The sequence below is a fragment of the Amblyomma maculatum genome, chromosome 1, assembly GCF_055883805.1.
Source record: "Amblyomma maculatum isolate TAMU_Amacu chromosome 1, ASM5588380v1, whole genome shotgun sequence".
NCBI classification, from domain to species: domain Eukaryota; kingdom Metazoa; phylum Arthropoda; class Arachnida; order Ixodida; family Ixodidae; genus Amblyomma; species Amblyomma maculatum.
Genome location: NC_139344.1, coordinates 392,355,011 through 392,381,769, shown reverse-complemented (window position 1 = coordinate 392,381,769; position 26,759 = coordinate 392,355,011). Strand labels below are relative to the sequence as shown.

Here is a 26,759-nt window from a genome sequence, read left to right as displayed (position 1 = left end):
GCATAGTGCGTCTACGCCATCGGATTTACGGTTGCTGCTTTATGCTTTTTCTTTTTTTTTGCATGCCGATTTTCAGTTTTCAATAACTACATAACTGCAACAAGTTGTGTACATTGCAGTCCTACCTCTAATATTCCCGCCCTCTTTTTTTTTTTTTTTTTTTTCCTTTTTGGGGACGCCGTCTGGCGGCAGTTGTGAACATACAAAATGACGCCGCCGCTACCTCAACTGCATGATGGCTGCGCGTGAATACGTATCGTTAAGTGGTAGATGGCGCTTGCTTGATTAATGCGTTTTTACCTCCTTTAGCACAATATTCCACCGTGGAAGAAGCTCTTTGGGCGTGCTGAAGCGTTCGATAATGGGGCCGAGATCTGCATGCTGTGCGTCGGAATGAATTAGGGCTTTTAGCTGGCGCGCGTCGCTACCGGGATTTCCTTCGGCTTCGACAGTAGTTGCAGAAAACAATATGGCCGCAGCGAATAAACAGTTTTTTGTTTACGACCGTCGGAAAAGCAATACACCGGCGTCTGTGATTAGCGTGGGGCCAAAGGACGACTACCCGGACCTGAGGACACGAATCGTGAAGGTAGGCATATTCGTTGTCTGAAATTTTGCCGCTCGTTATTGCTTCAACCGACAAGCCGTCGATGCATGGCGTGTTCGTGTTATTGTCAAATAAAAGTTGTGGCATGTTAGTTTAACGGCTTGTTGCGGTAGGTTGTAATGCAGCGATCAAAGAACTGTAGTCTTTATAGCATAGTAATGTCTCTATTAGACAAAAGCAGCGTGTGGTGATAGGCTTACCGCGCAGAGCTGATAGCTTGTGTGCGCCGTGAAAAACAGCGCTTGTCTTTTCATCGTCTTATAAGTGCTAGTACTGCTATTACAGCATCTGCTGCAAGTAATTTTGCGCGGAGAACTTCATTAATTAGTGGTGTGAGGATCTTATTATTATTGATAGTAAACTCCGTGAATGCATTCATTGCACGCTCTTGCATGTGGCGGGCCTACGTCGATGATCGCATGCGTGAGATTCGATCTTGTTTCTTCACACTCACATCATCTTGCTACTCGCAAGCAAATATCTCGTATATTCACCTTACTGTCGTGTTGTAGGGTACTACTTATGCCTTTTGATAGTGGTCATGGCTGATTGCAATTACAGTGGTCACGCACCAATTAACACGCCTTCATTTGTGCAGCACTATGGGATCACCTCGGGCGAGCCGTTTGTTATCTGCACAACAAACAGGGAGGAGGTTAACAAGGCCACGTTTGGTAAGAACGAGTGTAGCCGGATCGTTGCATGACAGAGTTCATTGTCGGTAAACGAGTGACAGTAGGCACAACATAAACACAGTTTTCATATGACTTTCGAGCGATGAATAGGAGCAAAAATGATTACGCCTTATAATTTATGTGCGTAGAAAAACTGTGTTTATGAGCTGCCAGCTGGCATGCCACTCACTATATAATGAAAATTTTTCATATGTGTGCATGAGGCAAGCACCAGTATGTTTGCTGATGTCATCTTGTAGCTGCATCTCCAGAAATCGTTTTCGTTACAAGTATGGAGTGAAATGGTTGGCTGTTGAAGCTGGGAACCCCTATGCTATTCTGTTTACATTGAACTGGAGCCTAGTAGTTAAGAAAAATCATGCAAATTGAATAAATATTCATTGCATTCGTTAAAGGACTTCGTCATTATATTGTAAGTCACGAAGTACTCATTTCTACCTGGGTGCTCTAATAGTCTGCACACTTGCCTGTGTCAATATCTGAGTCCTTGTAACATTTTCCTTTGATGTGTTATTTCAGTGCAAAACACTGATTGTCTTTGAAAACGAAATTACATGCATGATTACTCAGACAGGGAATGTCGTCTGCAACACATTGACCATTCTTGATAGGCATTATGCTAACCGAAGAAATGTTCCATGTTGACTTTCGCAGAAAAGTTGGAGGGAGGTGAAACTCTCTATGTGCTCAAGAATATCGACCAGGAGCTTACAGGCCAGACGTATCAGAAGGTGAGGTTATGGCAACCTGAAATAATTGTTTTGTCTAACAGTCATTTCATCCCTCTTATGATTTGATTTGAGTTACACATGACATTAAGATAACAATTGAGCTTCCATGGGGCAGGTCGAAGCAGGTGGTAACAAGTGGATGAGAAAATGCGCTGGTTTCTGTTGTGCTTGTGGTCTGAAACATGATGGTCTTCATGATGTTGATGCAAACCATTAGTAGGTTGTAGCTTTGCCTGATTTTGTGCAATCTGTTCATGTGTTGCGGTGTATGTGCAGGCATTAGCATGTTGTCATAGATAGCAATGTGTGCTTAAAACTATAATTAACGTGCCTTCAATTGGAGTGCATTAGTGGAAGAAAAGAATGTTTATGTTTAACTGCATCCCCATTTTTTTCTTGGTTCTGCTCATGCATATATTATGTGCTTCAAGCAGTTCTTAATGCCTTACTGTGTGATTTATACTGGTTGTTTTCACATTTAGTTGCATACAAAATGGGCTTCATTTGGCAGCTTTTTGTTCAGCACATTGAGGTTTTCCTGAAGACTGAGGCCGTCTCATTCGATTCTTTTTGTTGCAAGAAAGGCCTATACTGCTTTTCTCCCCCCCCCCCCCCCCTTCTTTTTTGTGCACCCGCTTTCAGTTTTAGACATGAAAATGAGAAGCCAAGTATTAAGCAGATGACAAGATCTGCAGGTCCAACTTTGAATGCACTTATTCTGGCTCGCTCACTCATTCACTTTTACTCATTCGCTCTTGTGTGCACTAATTTTACACCACATAAGTGCGACACAAGACTTTCAGTTACTCGCCAACGCTTGTATGTGTGAATGGGTTATGGAGAGGTTAGTGTTGTTGAACACATATGCTTATGGTGGCATTTGCTTTGTGGATTGCATCAGCAATTCCTTTATTATAGTGGCATTTAAACACCAATAAGATGCCATGACCTGACAGATCTACATTGCCATACGCACTATCTCCGACATAGGCATCAAGTGGTGCTGTCCACATCTGTAGACGAGATGAGACTCACAGAGAAGCTTTAGAAGAAGGCAGGAAGCCTCTTTTCTACATGACTAGTTTTTGTACAAATAAAAAGTGTCTTGAAGTGAACCGTTTGAAGTGAACCGTGTAGTACTCCTGCCTCCTTGAGAGAAGTTATTCTTAGCTCCTCTGAAGTTGCTAGTGAAAGCAGGTGCTACTTTAAGTGGCTGTGTGAAGGAGAAATATATACACGAGTGGACCACGCTGTGAGTCAAAACAGGGAAAAAGTGTAGTTCATCTTACTCGGTCTTAGCCCTGTATACATGGACTCGATACGAGTCGGGTCGACTAAGCTCGTCGAGTAAAAAACCAGTCGTTGGGTTCATGTATACGCAATCGGGTCAAGTAAAATAGGCGCGGAGCAGGTCGCATTAACTCGCTTACAGGGGGTAGGTTAACTCACTTGACCCGCTTGTCTAAACTCGTGCAGACGCTGTCGAGTCGGGGAGTCGAGCTATGGCGAACTCTGGAATCAAAAAGCCTCCGGAGCGGTGATGAGCTTCACTGAAAGTTGAATGCTTTTTAGCCCTCATCAATGATAAAAAATAATAATCGAAGCTTTCGATAGTAATTGGCAGCAGAATCAAATACGAGTAGAAAACTTGCACAATAACTTCGAATCTCGACGCTACGCGCCGCTGCGATACTTACTCGCTAGAAAGCGAGTTCATGTAGACACCAACCGGGTCGAGTAATGGTGACCTCGCTGACTCAACCCGGTGCTGTCGAGTCCATGTATACAGGGCTCTTAACAGGTCCTTGCAGTGCTGTCAAAGCTGCAGTGAGTCAAGAACGCAGTCAAAAAATGGTATTTTGGATCTTCATGTTACATTCACTATTTCCCGTGCTTAACATCCGTTACTCATTTTTTTTTCCCGGTACAGTCTGCCTCACTTTGGAGTTAACTTGTCGGCATTATTGGGGTTTTCAGTATGTTCATAAATGGCACATTAGGCATTAATTTGCTCTCATCTCGCCTACAGTGAGAGTCTTGAGTTTCAAATTTTTTTTATTCTTTTATTTCTAGTGATGATTCTGCCTCTCTTAGGCCTAAAGAAGGAAGTCTGTTTGTTGCAAAAATGGTCTCAGTTCCGAAAACCAAAGGGCGTCACTAGGCTGAAGTTGCCTCTGTGGCTTTGTTTGTGTACTCTAGCGTAACTTCACAAAAAACATTTTGAAATTTCCGAATGTTCTTTCAACTTATTGTATGTATACAGCCTGGCTAGTTCTGTACATTTGTATGTAGTTTGGGCTGGTACCTGGCTACCATTGACAATGTGGGCTCAGCTTAGCGTGATGGAGGTACATTATAATTTTTGGGGTAGTAAAGAATTTTAGCTGCTGGTACACTAGTATTACTGCTTGCAGCTCTGCGTTTTCTTTGTAAAACAGTTTTAGAAATTTTGTTTCCTTGTTGTAAAGGTGGGGGATCTGTTTTTACGTGAGTATAGAATGTACTGTTCTTTAAAACAGCACTGAACTTATACTTTCTTGTACCCACAGGTGGAATACTTGCCCCACTATGACACAATCATCAAGTCTGGCATGTATGAGTACTATGCATCTGAAGGCCAGAACCCATTGCGTGAGTTTTATGAATGTGTATTTCTCTGCTATTCATAACACAGCATGTTTTTGCTTTTAGGCATTTACAATTTACAGTGGACATGGGGGTTCTTCTTTTATGGGGTACATTTGGAGAAGTTTTGCCAACATTGAAGGTCATGTTTGCATGTGACGTCACAAAGGGAACAAATAGTATGACATAATTGAGGGGGGAAGTGGCTCTTTGGTGCGAGAAAAATTGCGAAAATGAAAGAGCCTTCAGATATAGGATTTGTGAAATAAACAGCAGTTTTTCTGCTGTTGTATGAAATTTTTGATTTCCAGAGTCAGTATTTCGGATGTATGACGAGCAGGAGACGTAAATCAACCGAAAGAGCAGCCTTCAATTTTGCAGCACTACTGCACGTTTATGCTTACTGGTTGTGGAGGAAAAGTGCGCCAGGAAGTCGCAACGTGCGCTGGTATTCTCTAGTCAATTCAATTGACTGAAATGTGTTACCTGATTGGCTGATGCACTTCTCGGCAGTGTAGTCAGTGCTGGGTCACATGCAAGAGGTGCCTCGTTGGTCCACCTCGCAACGATGCAGACGTCGAAAGTTCCGCATCACATAGTCAGCGAAACAAAAAAAATAATCACTTATTGACAATGTAAGGGCTAAGGATATTTTGTCTTCTGCATCTAGTAATCTAGAAGTTCTGCCAGGCTAGGCCTAACGACAACATTGTCTACTGAGGCTTCGGACAATGGTAGGGTTCGTCACGGCACCCCAACAGAGACACCTTTGGAAATAAAATGCAAAATAAGCATCAACAGACAGCATTGACTGCAGAAATGAGGTGTCGGGCAGGGTTTGCGGTCAAAGCTAAGATGCTGCAGCCGAACAGCTCGACGACATGTTTAATGTGGCCTTCTCTCGTTGCAGTCGGTGAAACGCGATGCTAGCTAAGCGCTCCGTGGCGATAAAAATTTGCTGATGTGGTAGTGAGTACGGCGTTGCTGTCAAATTGATGCTATCATGCACGAACAGTGGTGACATGTCTTTCTGTCGTGTATGATCAGTGAACCGGAACTGAACCTGTTTGCAGCGTACGTTTTTGCCGCGCTCTCCGTAAAGTCGACAGGGGATTTCTCTGCTGTGCTGAACTGTAAATTCTCAGTCGTTAATTAATCATATTGCAGTCTGCTTATCAAAAACGACAAAAATATGCCAGGAAAAAGTGTCCGCAGTTGATTGCGGGCGCCATCTTTTCCATGGTTTCGATTTTGTGCAATCTGCTCGAGAGGTGGGGGGGTTACGTGGAATTCAGTCTCGCGCAAAAAAAAGTGCAATTACAATGTCAATAGTAAAAGTGACTACTTTCCAGGAAGCTAATACAGTAGAATCTCGGTGATACGAACTCGGCTGATACGAAATTCGGTGTGATACGAATTCATAAAATTCCCCGGCCGAATTGCATTGCGTTCAGTGGGCAAAAAACCGGATGTTCCGAACACTTTTTTCTTTTCGCTACGGGTGATACGAACTTTGGTATCACGACCGGTTGAGGCCCACGCACACACTCACAGCGAGAAAAGCGTGCGCAGCACTGATAGCACGGATCACGCACACGCGCGCGAAAGAAGAAAAAAAAATACAGTGGGAAAAAACCGGCTTGGCAACCCGCGGCAGCAGCGAAGAAGGCGGCGATATCTTGCCCCCCCTCCCGCCCCCCCCCCCCCCCCCGCATTTTTTTTTTTATCTCGTTGTTGCTTTCTGCTATTGGTGTTGTGCGCACGGCCTTGCGGCCCTCTCCACATTTCTCCGCCGCCCCGCAGGCCACGCTCTTCTGCTTTCCGGAGTCTCCGCTGCAGCGGCAACACGTTGCTTCGTTTTCTCGTTTGTTGAGGCTGACAACGCGTTGATAGCGCGTCGTTTTGTGATCATCTCGGCAACGCGAAAAGATACATCATACTGCAATGTTACGGAGGAGAAAGGCGCTGACCTTTAAAGACAAATCGGAAATTTTAAATAAGGTGGACAAAGAGCCCACGAAAAGGCGCACTGACGTGGCCAAGGAGCTAGGCCTGCCGCTGTCAACGTTGTCAACGATCGTTGGTCAGCGCGACCAAATTATGCAGAGTGTGCAGCACTTCGCGATGAATTCTAATGAAGCCAAAACTGCCCACCATGTGAAGTTGGAAGAGGTTCTTCTAACGTGGTTCAGAGAGGTCACGGCGGCCGGCGTCAACATCGACGGAAAAGTGCTTCGTGAGAAGGCAGCGGACATCGCACTCACACTTGGAATCGATGACTTTCAGGCCTCCGGTGGATGGATTCACCGGTTCAAGGTGCGTCATAATCTTTCATACAAGACTGTTTGCGGCGAAGGAAAAAAGGTTGATGCCTCCGCCGTGGAAGACTGGATGACAACCACACTGCCGTCTTACATAGCGGGATATGAGGCACGTGATGTTTTTAATATAGATGAAGCAGGGCTGTTTTACAATCTCCAGCCCGAAAAAAGTTTGTGCTTTAAAGGCGATGCCTGCCGGGGTGTACAAAAGAGCAAACAGCGCATTACAGTTTTGTTTTGTTGCAACGCCGACGGATCGGAAAAGATGCCACTGACAGTCATTGGCAAATATCAAAAGCCCCGATGCTTTAAGGCAGCCGGTCGATTGCCCTGCGTCTACAAGGCGAACAAAAAAGCATGGATGACGTCTTCTTTGTTTATGTAATTCGTCACGTACCTCGACCGCAAGATGTCTTGCCACAACAGAAAAATAGTTTTGCTGCTGGACCAGTGCACCGCCCATCCAAAACAAATGACACTACAGAGTGTTAAGGTGGTGTTCCTGCCCCCGAACGCAACAAGTCATTTGGAACCACTGGATGCTGGGATTATAAGGAATGTTAAGCACCATTTTAAAGCTTTGTTGGTGCGCCGCCTCCTCGCGAAGATTGAAAGGAAGGATGCGAATCTCCAGATCACTCTTTTGGACGCTGTGCATTTTCTTGCAATTGCCTGGGATTGCGTCGTTCCTACGACCATCGCCAATTGTTTCGCGAAGAGTGGGGTTTTCAAATCCGCTGTGGCTACTGCCTCGCAAGTGCCAGACCCGATTCCCATCGATGTCTGGAATCAACTTGACGTCGACTGTTGCGTCGACGATTTCGTCACCGCGGACGACGACCTCGCCACCTTTGGTCTCCGCACGGTTGAAGATATTGCGGAGGAAGCGTCATCATAGCCTGGCACTCCATGCAGTGACAAAGATGACGACGACCAAAGCATTGATGACCCACCGCCGACGGCAGCAGAAACGATGCACGCCATCGATGTTCTGCGGCGCGCCGTGACCTCAGAGTCTGTGCGGGAGAAGACAGTGGCACAATTTTTCAGTTTTCAAAACTCTCTGTTATCAGATCTCGCGGAAAAAAAGGTGCAGAAAGATATACGCGATTTCTTTCAACGAAAATAAATATTTCATACCTGTTGGAAGGCTCGAAAACGAATTTTGCTCGTTTTTTGGTGATACGAAATTTCGGGTGATTCGAAAATTTTCGTCTCCCTTTGAATTTCGTATCACCGAGATTCTACTGTAGCAGTTTTCTAATGCTATTACATTTAAGCAATGTACTATCATGGTCAAAAGTCTCTGGACTGCACATCTGCTGATTTTGGACTAGCGGCACAATGTAAACGAATTATCACCTTATTTTTTTAGCACACTGAAAGAAGTAAAGTCCAGCGTTCACATCGACAAGTATGGTCCGAGGCTACTGGCTGATACTTAGTTATACGCTTAGGTTTGTGTGGTTCACAGAGTCCCCGATAGTATTTGCGTGGTTCAGTCAGAACTTTTTTGAACTCCGTATAGTCTGTATAGGGCAGGCGACGCTGATTTATAGTTCGTTGTACGGGAATTATTCTTACATTGACTCTCAAAGGGCGGCGAGACGGATGTGATACAGTGCAGTCCACTTGAAACAATACTGTGAGTTGGAAAAGCCAATCGTTGTAACAGATTATCGTTATATCTGAACCTGCTAAAAAAAAAAAAAGACAAACTAAAGAACACACCCACATTTTTCTCATGCACGTAGGCTTGCCTGCTTACCAGCAATGAGTGAATTAGAGCTTGAATCATCGGGAACACTTTATTACAGAATACATAAATAGCTATAAAATATTTTACGTTGTTTAAACAAATCAGAAATTCACGCTCGCTTCAGCGGCAGCTGAATCTTGACAGTCGCTGCGAGCATCACTTTCAGTAGTGTGTACGCTGGTGGCAGTCGTTTGTGCATGCACGAAACTGATCAGCGACTGGATGAACTGCAGGAGACTCCCAGCCTTGATGATCGTTAAAATAATTGTTTTTCGCGAGGCTTCCAACCTTGAATCCCTGCAGGAAATCCCGATGAATCTGCTGTTTCGTCTCTAGAGCTATCGTGCCCCCCAATCGGGTGATAGTGATACGGCCGCACCGTTTGCGTGTCGACAGGCACATCAAACATTTAGACAAATTTTCGTGGTATAAACATCTTCCAGGCAGCCAGAATGCTATCATTGTATCCAATATGCAGCTGTTATTGATCATTATACTCTATGGTTTATTTTTACATAGGGACAATGGGAAAATTGGTAAATCCCAAGAATTTGATCGTTATAAGTTAAATATGATATCATTATACTAACTGGATTACATTGTAGTTGTGTTCTAGCACCAGTGTGTCAGGTCCACAGTCAGAGATGTGACTTCCCAACCCGTGGTGCGATAAATCGCCATGACGGTGGGTTTGGGCCAGAGCAGACAAACATGAGTTGTATGCTCGAAACAGTGTTTATCTCTTTCAAATGCAGACATTTATTTTTCATTAAATTTTCAATTTTATTGCACAAGTGGTAAAAAATGATCACAAAAACAATATTGCAGAAAGTAGAAAAAAATTGCGTATTGCTCTTTAGAACATATGAGGTGGTCAGTGCTGCTGACCACCATGCTGGAAGGGTCTCTTTATGGCACACCTTCATCACTGTGTTTATCTCTGAATATACAGCGGAATATCCTGGAAATGGAATATCCTCATATTTAGCATCTGAAAGACAGGTTTGAACATGAAATTTACATTCATGTTGAATTTGGATGATAAAATATAGACCTACCTATAACGCCATTCATGCATGGTGGTACACTGACCACCATGTGAGAATTGATATGGCGGGTACAAAGGCACGTTTTTCACAGCACTAACAACTTTACAGACACCTCCCGCCATCTGGCGGGTGCTCAGAGAACACTAAAGAAATAAAAAGTCAGCATTTAATTTTTACCATGAACACCAAGTGGCTACAAAAAAAACTTTAATGGCGGTCAGCAACGCTGACCACCGTGAACGCTGGCCACCGTGCCTGAAAGAGTTTATAGACCTCCTTCACTCCGGCTACGTCACGAAAATGCGGTGGCGCTGTCGTCGTTAGTGACTTTCGCCTGGTAGGCAAAACAACACTTCTGTTGATTTGCCTACCGTGATTACGCGATGGCTTGCTGCTGCCGGGAAATGCAGAGCACCATGCCGACTTATCGCGTCGCTATGACATGTGCTGAAAGGCACACTAGAGGAAGTTTAGTAAGCTTGCACAGGTTTCTTGCCCTACAATGGTCGCTGTAAACAGTGGTGGGCCGCCGCGGTGAAGCGCCAGGGCTGGCTACCGATGCCTGCTCATCAAATATGCGGCAAACACTTCGTCACGGCTAAGCTGGAGCTTATTCACCTTTACGCCAGAGCGGTCCACCGGATTAAAGGTCGCGAATAACTCGGGTTCGGCCTTCTTACGACGCGTGATGGGATCTTGGTACTGTTTTAGTGCCGGTGCGGGCGCGGGTGCGGGTGCGCAGGTAACATATGTAGGCGAGGCTGTCATATATATGTTGTAATGCGTAGGCCTGTTTCTTTGTTGGAGCATGCATAGATGTTTTACCTATGTAAACTGTTCCTCAAGCCCGTTTTTTTTTTTTTTTTTTACTTTGGTAATTGTATGTATGCGCAGTGAGCTGCTACGTGAGAGATCAGTGCTGCACTCCTCGATCCGTGGTATATATATGCTGCATAACCTTGGCCGCGTTCACGTCAAATTATGTTAATCTACTTCCTGATGAACATTCCCACTTCACGTTGGCAGCTACTAATCAGTTGGGTTGGAGCTGCATTTTTTTATTTATGCTGAGTGCTTTTATTTGTATTCACAGCGGTTGATTGCGAATGCGAGTTGGGAGGGCTTATCCTACATTAACGCGGCCACAGTGGCCGAGACCGAACTGGGCCGCCTTAACTACGGAACCACGGGTGAAAGTAAAAACGACCCCAGAAAAGAGGTCCCCAGAAGATACAGCCCACAAAAAGAAGGTCCGTGGAATATACAGCCCCGGAAAAAACGTGCAGAAAGGTCCCCCCAGGAAGCGGCCCCTAGGAAAAAATGTCACCGAGGAAATTGACTGAAAATCTGCCCGGAACTCACTTCGCAAAAAACTGAACATCTTATTGGATGCCTTTTTTTTTTAGAATAGATATAACCATTGTCGGGGCACTGGGTCATCTGGGTGCTTTACACATTTACAGGAACTGGAGAAGGCTTGGCGAGAAAGCATTGCGAAAAAAAAAAAAAAAGAACCCCACCACTATATAAAATCCAGCGAGTATTATGCAGTGCATAAGTTGTCAGTTTCCAAGCTGGGAAATATCTCTCTTTATTATAGGTCTAATCACCCGGGTAATATTACACATTCGAGAGACGTGCTTGTCCTCGACCGCTCAAATTTCGGCGCCATAATGATTTTTTTTTTTTTTGTAAACGCAAGGCATCAGTACCATGTTTTGCAAATTTCAAGCGGACGGGTAGAAAGAATCACTGTAGCATACATTACTGCGGCTATAGACACGAGGAAACTCAGTCTACGCCTTTAGTAAACAGAACTACAAAACGTGAAAAAAAAATAAATAAATAAAACGGCGGAGTTCAAGATATAAATAATGTTCAAGCTAAAATCACAAACGCAGATGTAAGATAAGAACAGTAAAAGTTGATTAGAATGAGCGCTATTCATCGCTGATAAGCCAAGCACCAGGCAAGGCGAAAGCTCGACTTTGCAGTACGTTTGATTCCATCTGTTTGGGGACGTTTTATCTGGGGCCATTTTTTCCGGGACCATTTTTTCCTGGGACGATTTTGCCGGAACCCACGGAACCACAGCGGCCGCTGCAGCTCGTAATGGTAATGGAAGCTTTAAGCATGACTACCCGGGATAAAATTGCTAGCATTAACGACGACAGCCGCCCACGAACAGAGCAGATATAAAAGAAGCGCCGCTTTGTGATTTAAACGAATTGGTACGCAAATCCGTGCGGTGTCAAGACTACTGTTGCCGTGCTGACCTAAATCATCCTAACCATACAGCCACTTGACGCTAGCGAGGTGCTTCGTGCTTATCAAGAACGCTCATTTGCTGCTCGGTGTGAAGAATCATCCGATAACGCAATGATGCTTCGAGCGGACTATTTCGTACGCTGTTTGCGCGCGCTATTTATGGCGAGAAAAATCACCGTCAGCTTACTCGACTCAATGTAGTTGTAAGCATCTGAAGCTTTGTAATTCTCTATACGTTCCGGGCCTAATTTTCTGGGAGAAAACAGCAAATAGATGTCAACGTCGGTCATTTTCTCTGGCTGGCAGCAACCCTTCTCTTGGGCGCCTTGAACCCAATCTCCATCAGTACGGCGTGCGGGTGCGTACGCTGCATGCCGTGTACGTTTCAATGTATCATATTTGTCCTCACCGCTGAGGCTCACGAAATACTAGCACATGGTCATTTCGTCTGCCAAGAAAGCGCCTACAGATCACAATAACACGGCCTTGGCAAGCTTAGCCACAGTGCCGCGGCCGCGGTCGTGCTTTTTGCCTACCGTGGGATCGCTGACGAGAGCAGCGCCACCTCGATCGTCTTGTTTGTTTGCAAACATGAAGGAGGTCTATAGCCCAAATACACAGCAGCAAGGAACACTCAAAAACAACTGCCGGAGCAAGCGATATATGGGGGTCAAAGAAAACCACCAAAAGGGTGAAGCACAGGTGAAAAGAAAGTGTACGCGTGGCTTTGCACACACGGCTCGCAATGGTCAGTGCGTACGATGGCCGGGCAATTTAGTGATGGCGGCGTTCTCTTCGGCAGAAAGTTTGAACCATACATATGCACTCCAGCTGGCCAGAGGTAATCAATCACAAGAGGCGCACTCCTCCTGTGCTATGGAAAGGTTTTTGCGGCTATGCAAGGGGAAAGAGAGAAGGGGCATTGTTGCCACAGGAGTGTGGAAGGCAGTGGGGGCTGGTGTGTTCGCCCTCCCCTAATTACATGCACCCGTTACAATGGCACAGGAGATTTATATGTATTCCACAAAGGCAAGCATATCATCCAAACTTAGCATTGAAAACTCTAGATGGTTGTAAGCCATCTGCGTGTCATATTTTAGCGCAAATAATTATGCAAGTGACCCAACCAAGAGAAGCATTTCGCGGTGTGCATTTAGTGTTGCATTTAGTCTTTGTTACTGTAACGTGACCTTAGAAACATTTAGACTTAATTAGGTTTACGAAAGCAGAATTACACCATGTGCGTTCAGACTTCATTTCCTAACTTATGCTTCACGCACCTAATTAATGTTAGATATACTATAATTAGTTTCAACCTTGCTCATGGTAGTCATGGTTACCTATAGCAAGTCACAGCTGAGTATCACATGTTCCATATCTATCTGCCCTGGTTGTATTAAATTATCCTGCACAAACTGCTGAACTATCTAGGCTCAAACACTGACCACAAGGTTGCTTGTAATGGCTACTTTTTTCTGCATAGAATTTTTCTCAACCTGAACAGGTAAATATGGAACACGCATATAGCAAAGCTAGGCTTGATTGTTTATATAGCCACACTTAGTTAGGAAGACAGACAACAGAATCTGGAAATGAGCGATGTACATCATACTATACTTCGTTTCATACATCAGGTGCAACGCAGCGAAAGCTACGCAAGTAGTCCGCAAGAAAAAAAAAAAGGAGGCATATGACTACGCGCTCGTTTTGTGGCCGAGTGGTTCCTGCGGAAACGGACTCTATTCCGAGCATACACATTTGCAATAACTTGCTTCGCATGCCTAAACATCTTCGCAGTGCGGATCTCACAGAAAAAAATTCGTACCGAAGAACCATTTTCTCAAAAAGAGATGCGCAGCGCTGGGGGGTACAGCCAGCGCCATCTAGTGGCACAGCTGGCAAGGTTGTGGGGCAGCGAAAACGCGACACGAACAAAAACGACATAAAAAACATACAAATTCACCGAATCCGATCTTTTCTCTCTAAAAAAGGTGCTATTTATGAAGTTGCATAGCAAATGTAAGATGTATTAAGCTTGCAGACAATATAACTATTATTTTCTCTCGTCAAGAGCTGGCACTATTTTTCATCGCCGATGCGGATAGCGCAAACAAGAGCTGTAGCTTTGGCAGTGTTGCACTTGATGTATGAAACGGAGTTTAGGCTATAAGTACATTCGCACTGAAAACATAGCAGAAAACTTAAGTATAGGCTTGCACTGGGCCCTTGATTTATTTTTTTTATGTTCATTTTCACTGCTGATAGCTGAATGGTAGCTGACAGTGACAGGATTTTTATGCCTTGCATAAATCTTGGTTAGGCACATCATACTTGCCTACCATTCTTGGAGTTAGACCTTCAGGCTAATGCCGGCAGTCTCCTATCAAAATTTTGTTGCGAACATTGAGACTTCAAGTGTGTAAGTCTTCAGAAATTGGCTGTTTGCCCATTGGCAATGTTCATCAGAACTTACTTTATTTACATGTGTATGAAGGGACAAATATAACATAAGGGGGGAGTTTGAGGCCTCAGTAATAATATACAGTTTTAACACACTGCCAGCATGTTCGGACCAACTTCAGTCGAGGGTATGGAAAAAGCAAGTGGCATACAAAAGTATGGACGCAACCGACACGTGGGTGTTATTTGAGAGGCAACTCCATTACTGTATGCTATGCCGAACAAAGGCTCCGACACATTAATGCACACCTCTCTGGCGGTTAAATATGCAATACAGTGAAACCTTAAGATAGAGATAAACAAAAGGCGAGACACCACTTTTTTATTGTCCTTGTCCTAAAGTTTGCGCTGTGTTGCATAAAAAGCAGCCAAGAATTACCAACTAGCCCGATCCGCCATGCCTGCCAGTTACAGCTCTCTGGACGCCTTATCCTTCTCACTGGCTTGTGCCACCTTTCTTCCACATTCTTTGCCACTGACTTATTTCCCTAATACGCTGCATGCCTCCCATAGTTGTTGAAAAGTTGGCTGCTGCTAGCTGCTTGTGGCATGGGTGGTAAAGTTGGTTGAAGTTATATATGGTTGAAGTTATGGTTTGTTGTGAGTGCATGAAACTTTTTACGAGCGTCCGACCTTTAGTTGCTCTCTTCTCCTGAGAGGCTAACTGTCTTTGGTGTTGTTTCTTCTTTTCCAGCATATGCTTTTGCAGAGCTCATAGACAATTCCTTAGCAGCCACCAAGAACAATGTTGGCAGCCGGAAGATTGAACTGAAACTGGTTAGTGCCAATCTTTTTTTCCTCTGACTGATAGGGAGACCACATCTTGGGTGCATGTTTCCTTCTTATTAACAATGCGTAAGACACCGCTGCACATGGATCAGTCACTGTTATATATTTAAATGCAATGGTTAAATAATTTTTAATTGATTTTTTTCTTACCATTTTGGGTTGCGGTTTCATTTGCTAGATGGTGGTTGTGATGACCAAGTTTTATGCAGATCATGAAAGAAATTGCAATTTAATCGCTATGTCCTCACTCATTCGAGCTGTTGAAGCAGGCAGGCTACACCAATTTAGTGAGTCAATATTGTTACGGATGAGCAAGGTAGAACAAGCTGGCAGTGGCACGGGCAGGAGCGCTCGCGCTAGGCCCGCTAACATTTCATTAAACGTCATCTCGCGGTCATCCAGCATCTTCTCTCTGTCCTTTGTTCTCCTGTTTTCATCGGCTTGCCGCTTCGTAACAATATGACGGAGAAGCGATTATATTGCAGTTTTTTTTTTATCGCTCACAAGACCTGTACTTAACTTTGACATCAGGCATCACCGGGCTGTTGAAACTGAAACCAAATGAGTGAAAGAATTCGATTATAAGTCGTTTAGCAACCATAGGTGAATACCATGTGACAATTTGTGTATACTATATATATGTGTGTAATGGCCGCAGGTATCTTTTAAGATTTGGGGAGGAAATTGACTATGGGGTCGTTACACGGATATAAAGATAGAAAATAAATATTTTCCATAGTAGTTGTCTTTATTAAAGTACCCACATAGGCTGGCACAGAGATGATAGTGGCTAAATTGCAGTCAATATTGGCTAAAGCAGTCAATAGACGCTACTGCTTAGTGCCTCTTCTCGCTGAAAGCCTGATGCTGGTAGCACTGAATAAGACTGGAACTGCGAATTTAGGCTGAAAATTGTTTTGATCGACACATAATAAGAGGCGAAGTGTGATGAAAAGTTATGTTTGAGCTTTTATAGTATATGTATTCCTTTCAAGAGTCTCATTGTAACTGTCCGTTTTGTCACATCATCAGTTTGCCATAAAACAATATATAAGGATAGGGGCTTAGACCAGCTTCTGTTCTGTTTCCTTGTAGAGAAGAATTGTAGTCTTTTTTTGGAGAGAACTTTGTCTGATGATTCTTGAGTCAGGGGATAATTATCATGCTAAACTTAAAATATGTGTGTATGTTAATGTATGGTGAAGCAGGGATTTTGAATAAGGAAGAAAAATGCGTTTGGACCAGTTGTAAACGATACGAAAGGAGTAGTGCCTGAACATTCATTGACATGTTATTGCAACAGGAGCCGTTAGTGTTTACACGTACTTCTCCTCGATGAAGCAATACCGAAGCACTGCTTCATCGCGGCGGCACACTTAGCATATTGCAACGGTTTTGCTTCCTTTTTCTTCTGGAATTGTTCCGTGGAAGATTATTTCTAATAGATGAAATAATTCGGGCTGGGAGTGTGCATTTGCATGCAATGCTTATGCTTGTATTCATAAATGCGCCTTGACTTGACGCTCCACCTCTACTCTGTGGAGTGGAGAAAATAGCCGCTCCTCCACTCCAGGGCCGATTCAGATTCATTAACGCCCCTCGGTGTTTTCTCCGACAAGTTCTTGAGAATACCTCCTCCACTTGAAGCAGTGCAGGGGGCATATGGGGACGAGATTAAGGTGAACTTTTGGCCCGAAAACTGCGTGCTGAAGTGTGTAACATGCTCAGTTTCTCATGTCAAGTCTTCTAAACAACTTTAGGAAGTGACCTCGACGTTAACAGCATAGTGGAACTTGATTTGTGGGCTGGATGAAAAAGGGGGCTGTGAAAAATGGCCGAAGATGCTTTTGCATCTGGCAACAGTCGCTGCTGGTGACGTAGGGCTTATGTAGAACATGACGGAGGCTTCAAGAAATAGTGTGAATAGTACTTCGGTTTACTTTTTTGGTGTGAGATTTACGCTCGGCCTTTGCCGCTTTGCCTTTTTGTTATGGCCAGGCCTTGACAGACTTTTTTTTTTATTGCCAGGCTTTAACTCTTTTCTTTTTTAACTGCCGGGCTTTGACAGACATCAAAATATATTGCAGGAAAAAAAAAGTACAAGCAGCCAACTCCTACGAGCATGGCTCTGACCTTCATAGGGCTTGGGTGTGAGTGGTGAAAACATGCAGATGTAACCAAATGGATTCCTCGATACGGCAAACGCCGCATGGTGAGGCATGGTCAGACGGGGTGGATGAGGTTAGGAAACGTGCGAGGATCAGGTGGTGGGCTTGTTGGCTTCATTTATTTGCCTGCCAGTGCAGGAAGACGCGCTGCCACTGAGGGGGAGATCTGCCATGTTGCTCAAAACATTCTTGGAAGGTCCGCCAGACCCGCTCCGGAAGACACAGACGCAGAATGGCCGCTGATTGGTCGATGTTTGCGCGCAGGAAATAGGACGTGCGCTGCCGCGAGTAGCGCGCACGGTGAATATCTGGCACTGTTGGAACCGAGCGTTGTGAACGCGCTCGGCGGTGGGCGACGCGTCGCGCATGCGCACACTTTTTCTGGCCGGTGTGCGCGCCTCTAAGTGCACAGGGCGCCCTCTTTTCCTCCAGCCGAGCCGCGCGTCGTCATTTGTCAGTGTGCTGCTTCGCAGAGCGTTGAAGCTCATGCACACTTGAGAGCCCTAAGTTGGGAGTCCTAATCGTAAACCTGCTTGAAAAGCCATGCCCTTCATCGGCCGCGAATATCCCTCCGTAGGATGAGCACACCAACACGCTGCCTCGACAGCGCCGCGTGTCCGAAGACGTATTACGTACCCTCCGGTGGCGGTTAAGCCATTGATGCCTGGGGTGCAGCACAGATGTCCGCACAGTCCCCACTATGCCTCCGGTGCCCCCCAGCTTACTCCATGTAAGACGCTATTCCCCCCACAAGTTCGCCGCTGTCTGTGGAAGCGCGCAAGGCGAGCCACGGACAGCGCGCTGTCGACTCTCGAGTCCGGCCACGGGCGAGCTCGCCATTAACGGTCGAATTGCGCCTCAACTCTGTACTCGGTAGGCTTCTAAAAGTGGTCCACTTATCCAGCAACTACGAGAAATGTGTCCGTGCTACACAGGCACAGTGCGATGATGCGACGATCCACATTACACAGACGTCTGCGGCTGATCACGGTTATCCATGTTCGGCGTGAGCGGCAGGGATGGCTGGAGGCTAACCATGGCCGCATTCGTAAAACGATAGTGTGCGAGAAGTCCCAGGTCGCTGTCACTCTCAGGCGATGCTTTAGAGAAAGGTTCGGTGGATCCTCGTCGTATCCGCTTTCGTGAAAAGTTTGGTACACCTGTAGAACGAAGTCACACAGCGAGCGAGCGATGCGATGTCCTCCATGTTTACAAGTAGAGCGGCGGTCGAGGAGCGGCCAAGGTAGCGTCGTCGCTGACTCGAGATTATCGAGAAAACTCGAGGGCTCGATGCTTCTCCGCTGCTGGAGGAGCGATTCGAGTGGAGGTTGCTTTCTGAAACGAAAAACAAGCCTCGAGGGCTGCTTGGAGTAGAAGTTCGAGTGAAGGTGTGAATACGGCGGTTATTCATCTGTGGATGTGTAGTGATTGATCACTGCACTAGGCACATGTTTGCAATGTGGTTTGGTTTGGAGGTGGCTCAGTGGCGTGCCCCTTTCTATCTGTCCAGTACCTGGACGACAGCTCGCAGCAGGAGAAAAGCACCATCTTAGTCGTGGACAATGGATGCGGCATGAACTCCTGGCAGCTCAACAACTGGGCCATTTACCGGCTGTCCAAGTTCAACCGCAAAGACAAGACACTTAAGAACGAGTGAGTACCATGTGCCTGCCCTCTGGGGAGCTCTTTCCCACTACTATCGCGGCGTAAAAGTTGTTCACTGGGGACAACTATTTGCAATCTTAAATTTAGAGCTGCACTGCCGATACTATGCGGGCTGGAAGGCCTTGTCAATGTGGATGTGACAGTTGGTATGGAGATGACGCGTGCTACTCTGTCGAGGCCGGTTTGTCTTCCAGGTTGCTTTGGTTTTGCACTGTTTGTTTGGCCATCAATTTGCATGCATGGAGCAGTGGCTGTTCCTGTGTGCCCTGTTGGCCTTTGGTTTTGTGACTTTAAAACATGTTCCTTTGCTTCTAGGCACGACTCTGGGCCCAAGGACACACCTCCACATAAGCCCCGCTTTCTCAACAGTGAGATCTCTTACTTTGGGGCTGGTGGCAAGCAAGCTATTTTCTTCATAGGCAACTCAACAAGGGTAACTTGCTTCTTCTCTCTACCCCCTCCCCCCCAACCTTTATATGTCGCTTTCTCTGATATGGGGCACGGCCTTTTGTCGAACTTCCTGCACGTTGCCGACTCATGTCAAGGGAAGGCCTGTACATCAGCATTTTAGGGAAAACACATTTCATTTTTTTCACATGAAATCAAACCTGCATTGTATTCGTACCCGCTTTGATCATCACATTGTATTCATGCTAAAGCGGTACTTCCACAAGATATTACAAAGTCTGATAACTGTTAAAAAATTGCATAAAGATATGATAAGTGAAGGATGGAAGGTACTTCTGAGTATTTTTTTCCTTATAAGGCAACAAGACCTGCTTAGTAAGTAGCCATTTAATTACCACATGGCATTTCCAAGGCTGTGTCATCAACAACAACTGATATAGTGAAGACCCTGGTATAGTTGAGGTTTTTGCCGGTCCGAGTGACAATACTATATACAGTCGAACCCGGATATATCGAATTTTGGTTATATCGAACTTGCGAAATATCCCCTTTAAAATCCTATGTAAAAGTATAGGAAAGCCGCATCATATATCAAACTAAATTTCACCAGTCGTTCGATATATCGAACTCCGCACCATGCACAGGTAAGTGTGCCTTCCTTAAAGACGATCGCATCACCCTCGGCCGTTTGCCGCATGACATTTTCAAGCCACGCGCGGAAGGAATGAAAGGGGACAGTTTGGCGACGGCTGGTCTAGGGCAGCGCCACGCCCGTTCCCCAAAGGGGCGCGCATCTGTGATTATCGTTTCCCTTGCGCCAGCACGTGACATTTGCAAGTCATGTGTGTGAAAGAACCGGTGGGAACGGGAGGGGAAAAACGCGATAGAGTGAAGCGCAAAGGTGTGCCCATTTTTTTGCCGAGCTATCTCTCTTTCCTCTCTCCAGGCCTTCGTTCGTAGTAGCACGCGCTACGCATGCACCAAGCCAGCTAAGCCCGTTTTCAGACAGAACGTTGGACGCTTTCTTCAGCGTGTGTTGCGAACCCTCTGTGCGCGGCGGCAGACGTGGCTATGGCGCCTGCAGACGTTAACAAGTGGCAGATCTCTCTCTCACTCTCTCTTTTTTTTTTTGCGAGAATCGGTCATTCTTATCGTTATGCTGTATGCGCGGCGTAGCGCAAGATATGGCGGCTGAGGGCGTTAAGAAACGGCAGGGTATTTTTTTTTTTTTTTTACGGGAGTCGTTTATCCTATGAATCAATGAAGCACGCGGCCAGCTGTGATCATGACACCAGCGCTTAGCATTTTTTGCTTCAAACAGCATTTGCAGCTACAGTAGAATCTCGATGATACGAATTGCAAGGGAGCACGCAAAATATTAGTATCATCCCGAATTCGTATGATTCAAAACAAGTCAACATCCACATGGGAATGAATTGAAAATGAACCAAAGTTTATTATGGCGAACTACTTGCGGCCGAAAAAGTCCGTAATGCTTGTCTGCACTTTTTTGCTGTTGATGTCGCGGACAAGCTCCGCCTGAAAGGCATAAAACCGTGCCGCGGTTTCGTCGCTCACGCTGCTGGCACTTACGGTGCGGCGCAGAACGTCCAAAGCGTGAAGAGTATCTGCCTTTGACGGTGGCTGATCACACTCGTCATCAGCGTCACCATCGCTGTCAGGCTCACTTTCGCAATCATTCGCTTCATTGACCAAGTCTTCAATAGACCTCAGCCCACAGGTCGCGACGTTGTCGTCCGCGGTAACAAAGTCCCGAACCGAAGCTTCAGTTTCCAGATTGTCCCAGCCATCAATCGTGAGGTCTTCGTCTGGCTCTTGACAATCTCCTGCCGAAGCCGCAGCAAGTCCGATGGCAAATCCGCACTTTCTAAAACAGTTCGAGATTGTGTCTGAAGTTACACTATCCCACGACATGGCTAGAAAGTGCAAAGCATCTAAGGGACTGATCCGCAAGTTTGCTTCTTTACGGTCAATTTTTGCCAGCAGACGCCTCACTAGAAGTCCTTTGAAATGATTCACATTTCTAATTATCCCAGCGTCCAGTGGCTGAAGATGGCTGGTAGTGTTCGCCGGCAGGAACCTGACTTTCACGTTATTGAATGTCATTTCCTTTGGGTGGGCAGAGCACTGGTCCACGAAAAGCAAAATTTTCCGGTTTCTTGACGCCATTTTCCGATCAAGGCTTGTCAAGAACTCGCGGAAAAAATCTCCAGTCATCCACGTCTTTCGGTTTCCTTTGTAAAAGACAGGCAAACGCTCCGCCGATCGGAAACACCTCGGTTTCTTCTACTTACCGATGACGGTAAGCTGGAGTTTCTCTGATCCATCCGAGTTGCAGCAAAAGAGTACTGTTACTCTCTCCTTGCTTTTCTGGCCGCCCTGGCGTGCCTGGCCTTTTACGCACAAACTTCTTTCTAGTTGAAGGTTGAAAAAGAGGCCCGCCTCGTCGGCATTAAATATGTCACGTGGCGCGTACTCCGAAATCAGCGCCGGCAGCGTGTTCAGCCACTCATCTACAGCTGACTGATCCACTTTCTTGCCTTCACCTGAAACGACCCGGCAGACAAGTCCGTGCCGCTCCTTAAACCGGTGCAGCCATCCCCCAGACGCTTGGAAATTTTCAATTCCAAGCGAAAGCGCGACGGTGTCTGCTTTTTCACGTAGCACCTTGCTGTCCACGTTGACGCCGGCCGCTGTCACTTTGCGGAACCAAGTCAGCAGAACCTCTTCCAGCTTGACATGGGTCGCTGTTTTAGCCTGCTTCACGTTCGCACCGAAGTGCTGCACATTCTTCAAGATGACATCTCGCTACGCAACAATGGTGCAGAGTGTTGACAGTGCCAACCCTAGCTCTTTTGCTAAGTCGACACTCTTCTTCTTAGGGTTTTCGTCGACCCTCTTCAGCACTTCAAGCTTTTCCTTAAAAGAAAGGGCTTTACGCTTCCGCGACATTTCGGCAGCAGGGAACGCTTGCGTCTTTCTAACGTTTGGGCAGTTCACGTCACAGCGAACGACAGAAAGAAGCGGCGAACGGAGAACCGGAGAACTACTGTAGCGGCAGCCAGCGTCACAGTCCTCCTGGGAACAGCCGGCGAGACAACTTTTCGATAGACCAATGAGCTGCCAGCGAATGAGTGACGTACACGACTGGGCACGTGCTTCGCCTTGGCCGTCCTTGTCTAGTGCTCGTCGGTTTGCTACGAAAGGGAGGGGGGAGTAGGGTGGCTAGTGGGGTGAGAGGCGTTGGAGAGGAGAGGCAGCGGCCGCGGTGGGTACCCTCTCCCCCTGTGAGCTCTTGCGCTGAGCTGCTCGGTGGCTTTGTGCGTTTGTACAACGTTCGTTCCTATCATTCGCGGCGGGGGGAAGGGGGGGGGGGGGGGGAGGGAGTTGTCTCGGTTATGTTACCCTCTTGAGGCCAGCCGCGCCGGCCCGCTCGCATGCACGACTGGTTTGCAGGTTCGTATCAACCGCGGCAGGTTCAGAAACTCTTCGTATCACCCCGAATCTTAACGTATTCTATACAATGTAGTCCGTTCAAAGCATTCTTAAAATTCGTATCATCCCGAAATTCGTACCAGCTGTAATCGTATCATCGAGATTCTACTGTATAATGCTTTCCAATGATTTTGTGGCAGTGGACTACGCCCGCTCCAAGCGCGGCGTGATAAATCGAACCAGGCTTGTGAAATCAAGCGATCACGGGCACTCTGCCATGTTCGCTCCCCGCCAGCGCGGGAGCTATCAAAGGATAAGCACGCCTTGACGTTATCGCTGCGTAGCATCTTGGCACGTTGCCAAGAAATCAGCTGTAGATGAGACGACTGAAACGGAGTCGCGCGCGGCATCAACATGCAAGCAAAAGCTCTCGCGATTTCTGCCGCAGCGACACAGAAACCTTGTTTTGAGCTACCGCGGTGGCTCAAGTGGCGAAAGGGGTGCAGTTCCAACAAGTTAGATATTTTTCGCTCAAACGCTTGCATGTAAGCGAGCTGGCCTTAACGCTTTTTTTTTTTTTTTTTCAAATTCTTGAGTGCAAAAGTGGAGGGTGGGTTCATTATGTGAGTTGGTTGATTACGCGATAAATACGGTATCGTTTTTTCGCATCATAAGTGCCGTCACAAGCCAATTTCTGTATATCAAATTATCAATATATCAAACTATTTCGCGATCTCCTTCGAGCTCGATATATCCGGGTTCGACTGTAGTTGTTAAAAGCGGGTTCCTCTCTTCAGGCTCTGAAGTTTTACTGAATTCTTTCTTTACACATTTATTATGCAGAGCTGCTCTGAAAGATAATTTTCCTTCTTTGAAAGAAAAATTGCTCTGAAGTTCTTTCTTTGCTTCTTTAGCTTTTACCATAAATGTTTTAGGACACAAAAAATATAACCTGTTCTGGGTGTACTCATTTGGAGCCTTGCTTGTTTGATGGTATTAACATGTGCACACCATCACCATCAGTGCAATCATGATGCTTGTCCCCTTCTCTTTAAGATGATTACAAGGCCAAAAGGTTCAAAGGATGTGCACGAGCTTGTCATCTCTAAGGATGAGTTCGAGCAGCGGGAGAAAGAAAAAGGATTGATTTACTCCGGTAACATCCTGAACAGAAAGGTATATTCTCACCTTAATATGTCTATATTTTTTGCGAGGGTGTGGGAAAGAAATTAATACCTGCCTGAGGGGTCTCTAGAACAATTACAGCTGTTATTTGCCCCGGATAAAACTCAGGGTAAACTTCAGCTGGCACTTTTGTTCAACACAGATTACTTTGGGACTGTCATTATTTATTGTTTAAGAACCTCAAAATTTTGGGTCAAAATGCACTGGTGTAAGGGCTTTGTCAGACTTTGTCTTTTTATTCACTCGAGGCCATTATGTGACAGAATGGGGTTCCGTTGATTATTGACTTATAGAAGGCTGTACTTGACGTTTTATTGCTTACTGATTTGGCACTTCTTTTCTATTGCCGGAGCGAGCAAATTTCACTTCCTTGGTTCCTCATACTAAGGTTAACTGTGACAATTGTGATGCTGTTACTCAGCATCTGATATTCAAGATGATACGCTTCTCTTCACTTGTTTGTGTTTCTTTCCCTGTCTAGTTGAAATCGCATTGCTGGGGTTCACTTGCCAGACATTGACCTGGCTGGGTGTTTTTGTGTAGAGTGTTTCATGACATTTATCGCTAGCTTTAGGCGGGAAACCTGATTAGCAGTGAATATATGGTAAAGAGATATTGTGAAGGACGAGACAGCTGCACAGATTTTTGCATTGGTGCTGTGCCCGCCCTATATTTGCAGCCTGGGGATGCGAGCCACATCAGCCCAGAAGAGGAAGGGCTGCGGGAGGTCATCCAAGATGAAAAGGACAAGGAACAGTTCACCTGCGTAGTGATCTGGGGCATCTCGAGTGAGCACGTCCAGTTTCTCAAGCACAACTTCAGCACGTGGTGCTCGCAGTTGGCGTGAGTTGCTTCTCTCTTCCTCCACTTTTTACTTGACATTTGCTGATCCCAAGGCTGCAGGGCCGAATCCTAGTTGTGGTGGCCATATCTTGACAGTACAGTCGAACCTCGCCATAACGAAGACGGATATAGTGAATCATCGAATAAAACGAACTAAAATCAAAGTTTCGTTGGTCTGTGGTTCATTGCTATGGGAGTCCTTTCTGTATAATGAAAAAATTTGTCAAAATTTGATGCTAGATCGGTTATAACGAAGTAGTTTTTTGCATTAAAACGGCAAAAAATGCTTAAAGGAGCCGGAAAAAAAAACATCAAGAAACGAAACTTTTCAACCAATAAAATCGCCCGTTGCAAAAGAGCAGAAGTGTCTTAAATTGCCCGCGCATTCGTGTGCCTCGTAATTTAGTGGCAGCTTATGTCCTCCGAGATCACACCTCTGCGTGTGGTGATCTCAAAGGTCATGAACGGTCATGGCCGAACTCTAGCGACGCTGCTGAAGTGTGTATAAATCGCCCGCGCGTTCGCGTGCTGTGTTATCTAGTGGCAGCGACAAGAACTAGCACCAACGGCCCATGGCCTCCAAGATCACACCTCCGCACTCGGTGATCTCAGAGGTCATCAACGGCCAGGCTCGAGTGACACCGCCGCCGCTGCTTGAGTCCGGCCATGCAACGGCTGTCAGGCATGTGGCTGGCGTGTCATTACCATTGCCTCGTCATGGCGTGAGCCCCTGCCGTGACTCTGCCACTGCGACCGACCCATGAGTGCGCACTACACTCCCAGAGTTCGTTGGCTTCATCGTGTAAATTGTGCGCGGAGTTAACATCCCCTCTTAGTATTTGTTTTTGCTCTACAATGCGGAATGAGAAGTGAGATTTCATGCTTTTACCAAGCTTTTAATTGAAAAAAAAAGTGTGTTTTTTTTGCCCCTTTGTGTTGTCCATATTAGAGCTCATTTTGTTTCGTTTTATTAGCAAACTTATTTACAGGAATATGGGTGCGCACTTTTATAACAAATATCGGATATAACGAACAATTTTTCGTTCCCTGTGCTACTTCTTTATAACAAGGTTCGACTGTATTAAACCCGCGTCGTTTTAAAATAAAAATTGAGATTATTTTGAGGGCAGGTTTATCACGTGGGGAGAAAAGCTGACAAACTTTTTTGTGAGTGTCGGAATTTGGCATGCTTCTGTCATCTTCCATCCATCTGTCAATCTTCAGTGCAAGTACATTGTCAGCCACGATCATGATGCCGGCTCTTGCATCGTTGTGTTTGCTTGCTGCTTTTACACTTTTTAAGGTTTTTCTGGCAATGTACGGCACCCACCCCAATTGCTTTTTGATAAAACAAAGATAGAAAACCAGGTTTGCACAACCAGGCACACAGCAGCCCGGGCAGCGCAGCGAGCACACCACCGCGTGCACTACTGTCAAATGCTAGCAGCGCCTTGGCACTCTGCCAAGTTCGTCATGCAAATTACCCTTATACCCCCTCCAACCTCACCACAAGAGCTAATGTCAAAAGATAAGCATACCGTGATGTTATTGCTGCCCAGCGTCTTGCCATGCTGCTAAGGAATGCACTGTGGACTGCGGCAACAACAGTGCAAAACTGAGGGATGCACTAGCAACTAATACCCCAGCCAAACGCACAAGTTAGGTGCACTTACGGGAAGTGCACTTCCGGTACTTCCAGCTCAGAGTCACTTTGGCATACGCAGTGCTAA

General features: G+C 45.9%; 1 protein-coding gene across 1 annotated transcript in view; it reads left to right on the top strand.

The window, feature by feature from the left end:
• The first annotated feature begins 216 nt into the window (after nt 1-216).
• Nucleotides 217-26,759, top strand: part of LOC146208549 (structural maintenance of chromosomes flexible hinge domain-containing protein 1-like) — a 142,057-nt gene continuing 115,514 nt past the window's right edge. The window contains exons 1-9 of the mRNA XM_084594722.1: nt 217-589; nt 1,206-1,281; nt 1,957-2,033; nt 4,583-4,664; nt 15,210-15,292; nt 18,983-19,125; nt 19,453-19,570; nt 24,058-24,177; nt 24,866-25,029. Coding sequence (XP_084450848.1) covers nt 470-589; nt 1,206-1,281; nt 1,957-2,033; nt 4,583-4,664; nt 15,210-15,292; nt 18,983-19,125; nt 19,453-19,570; nt 24,058-24,177; nt 24,866-25,029 — 983 coding nt within the window. The 5' untranslated portion in view covers nt 217-469. The remainder of the gene's footprint in view (nt 590-1,205; nt 1,282-1,956; nt 2,034-4,582; nt 4,665-15,209; nt 15,293-18,982; nt 19,126-19,452; nt 19,571-24,057; nt 24,178-24,865; nt 25,030-26,759) is intronic.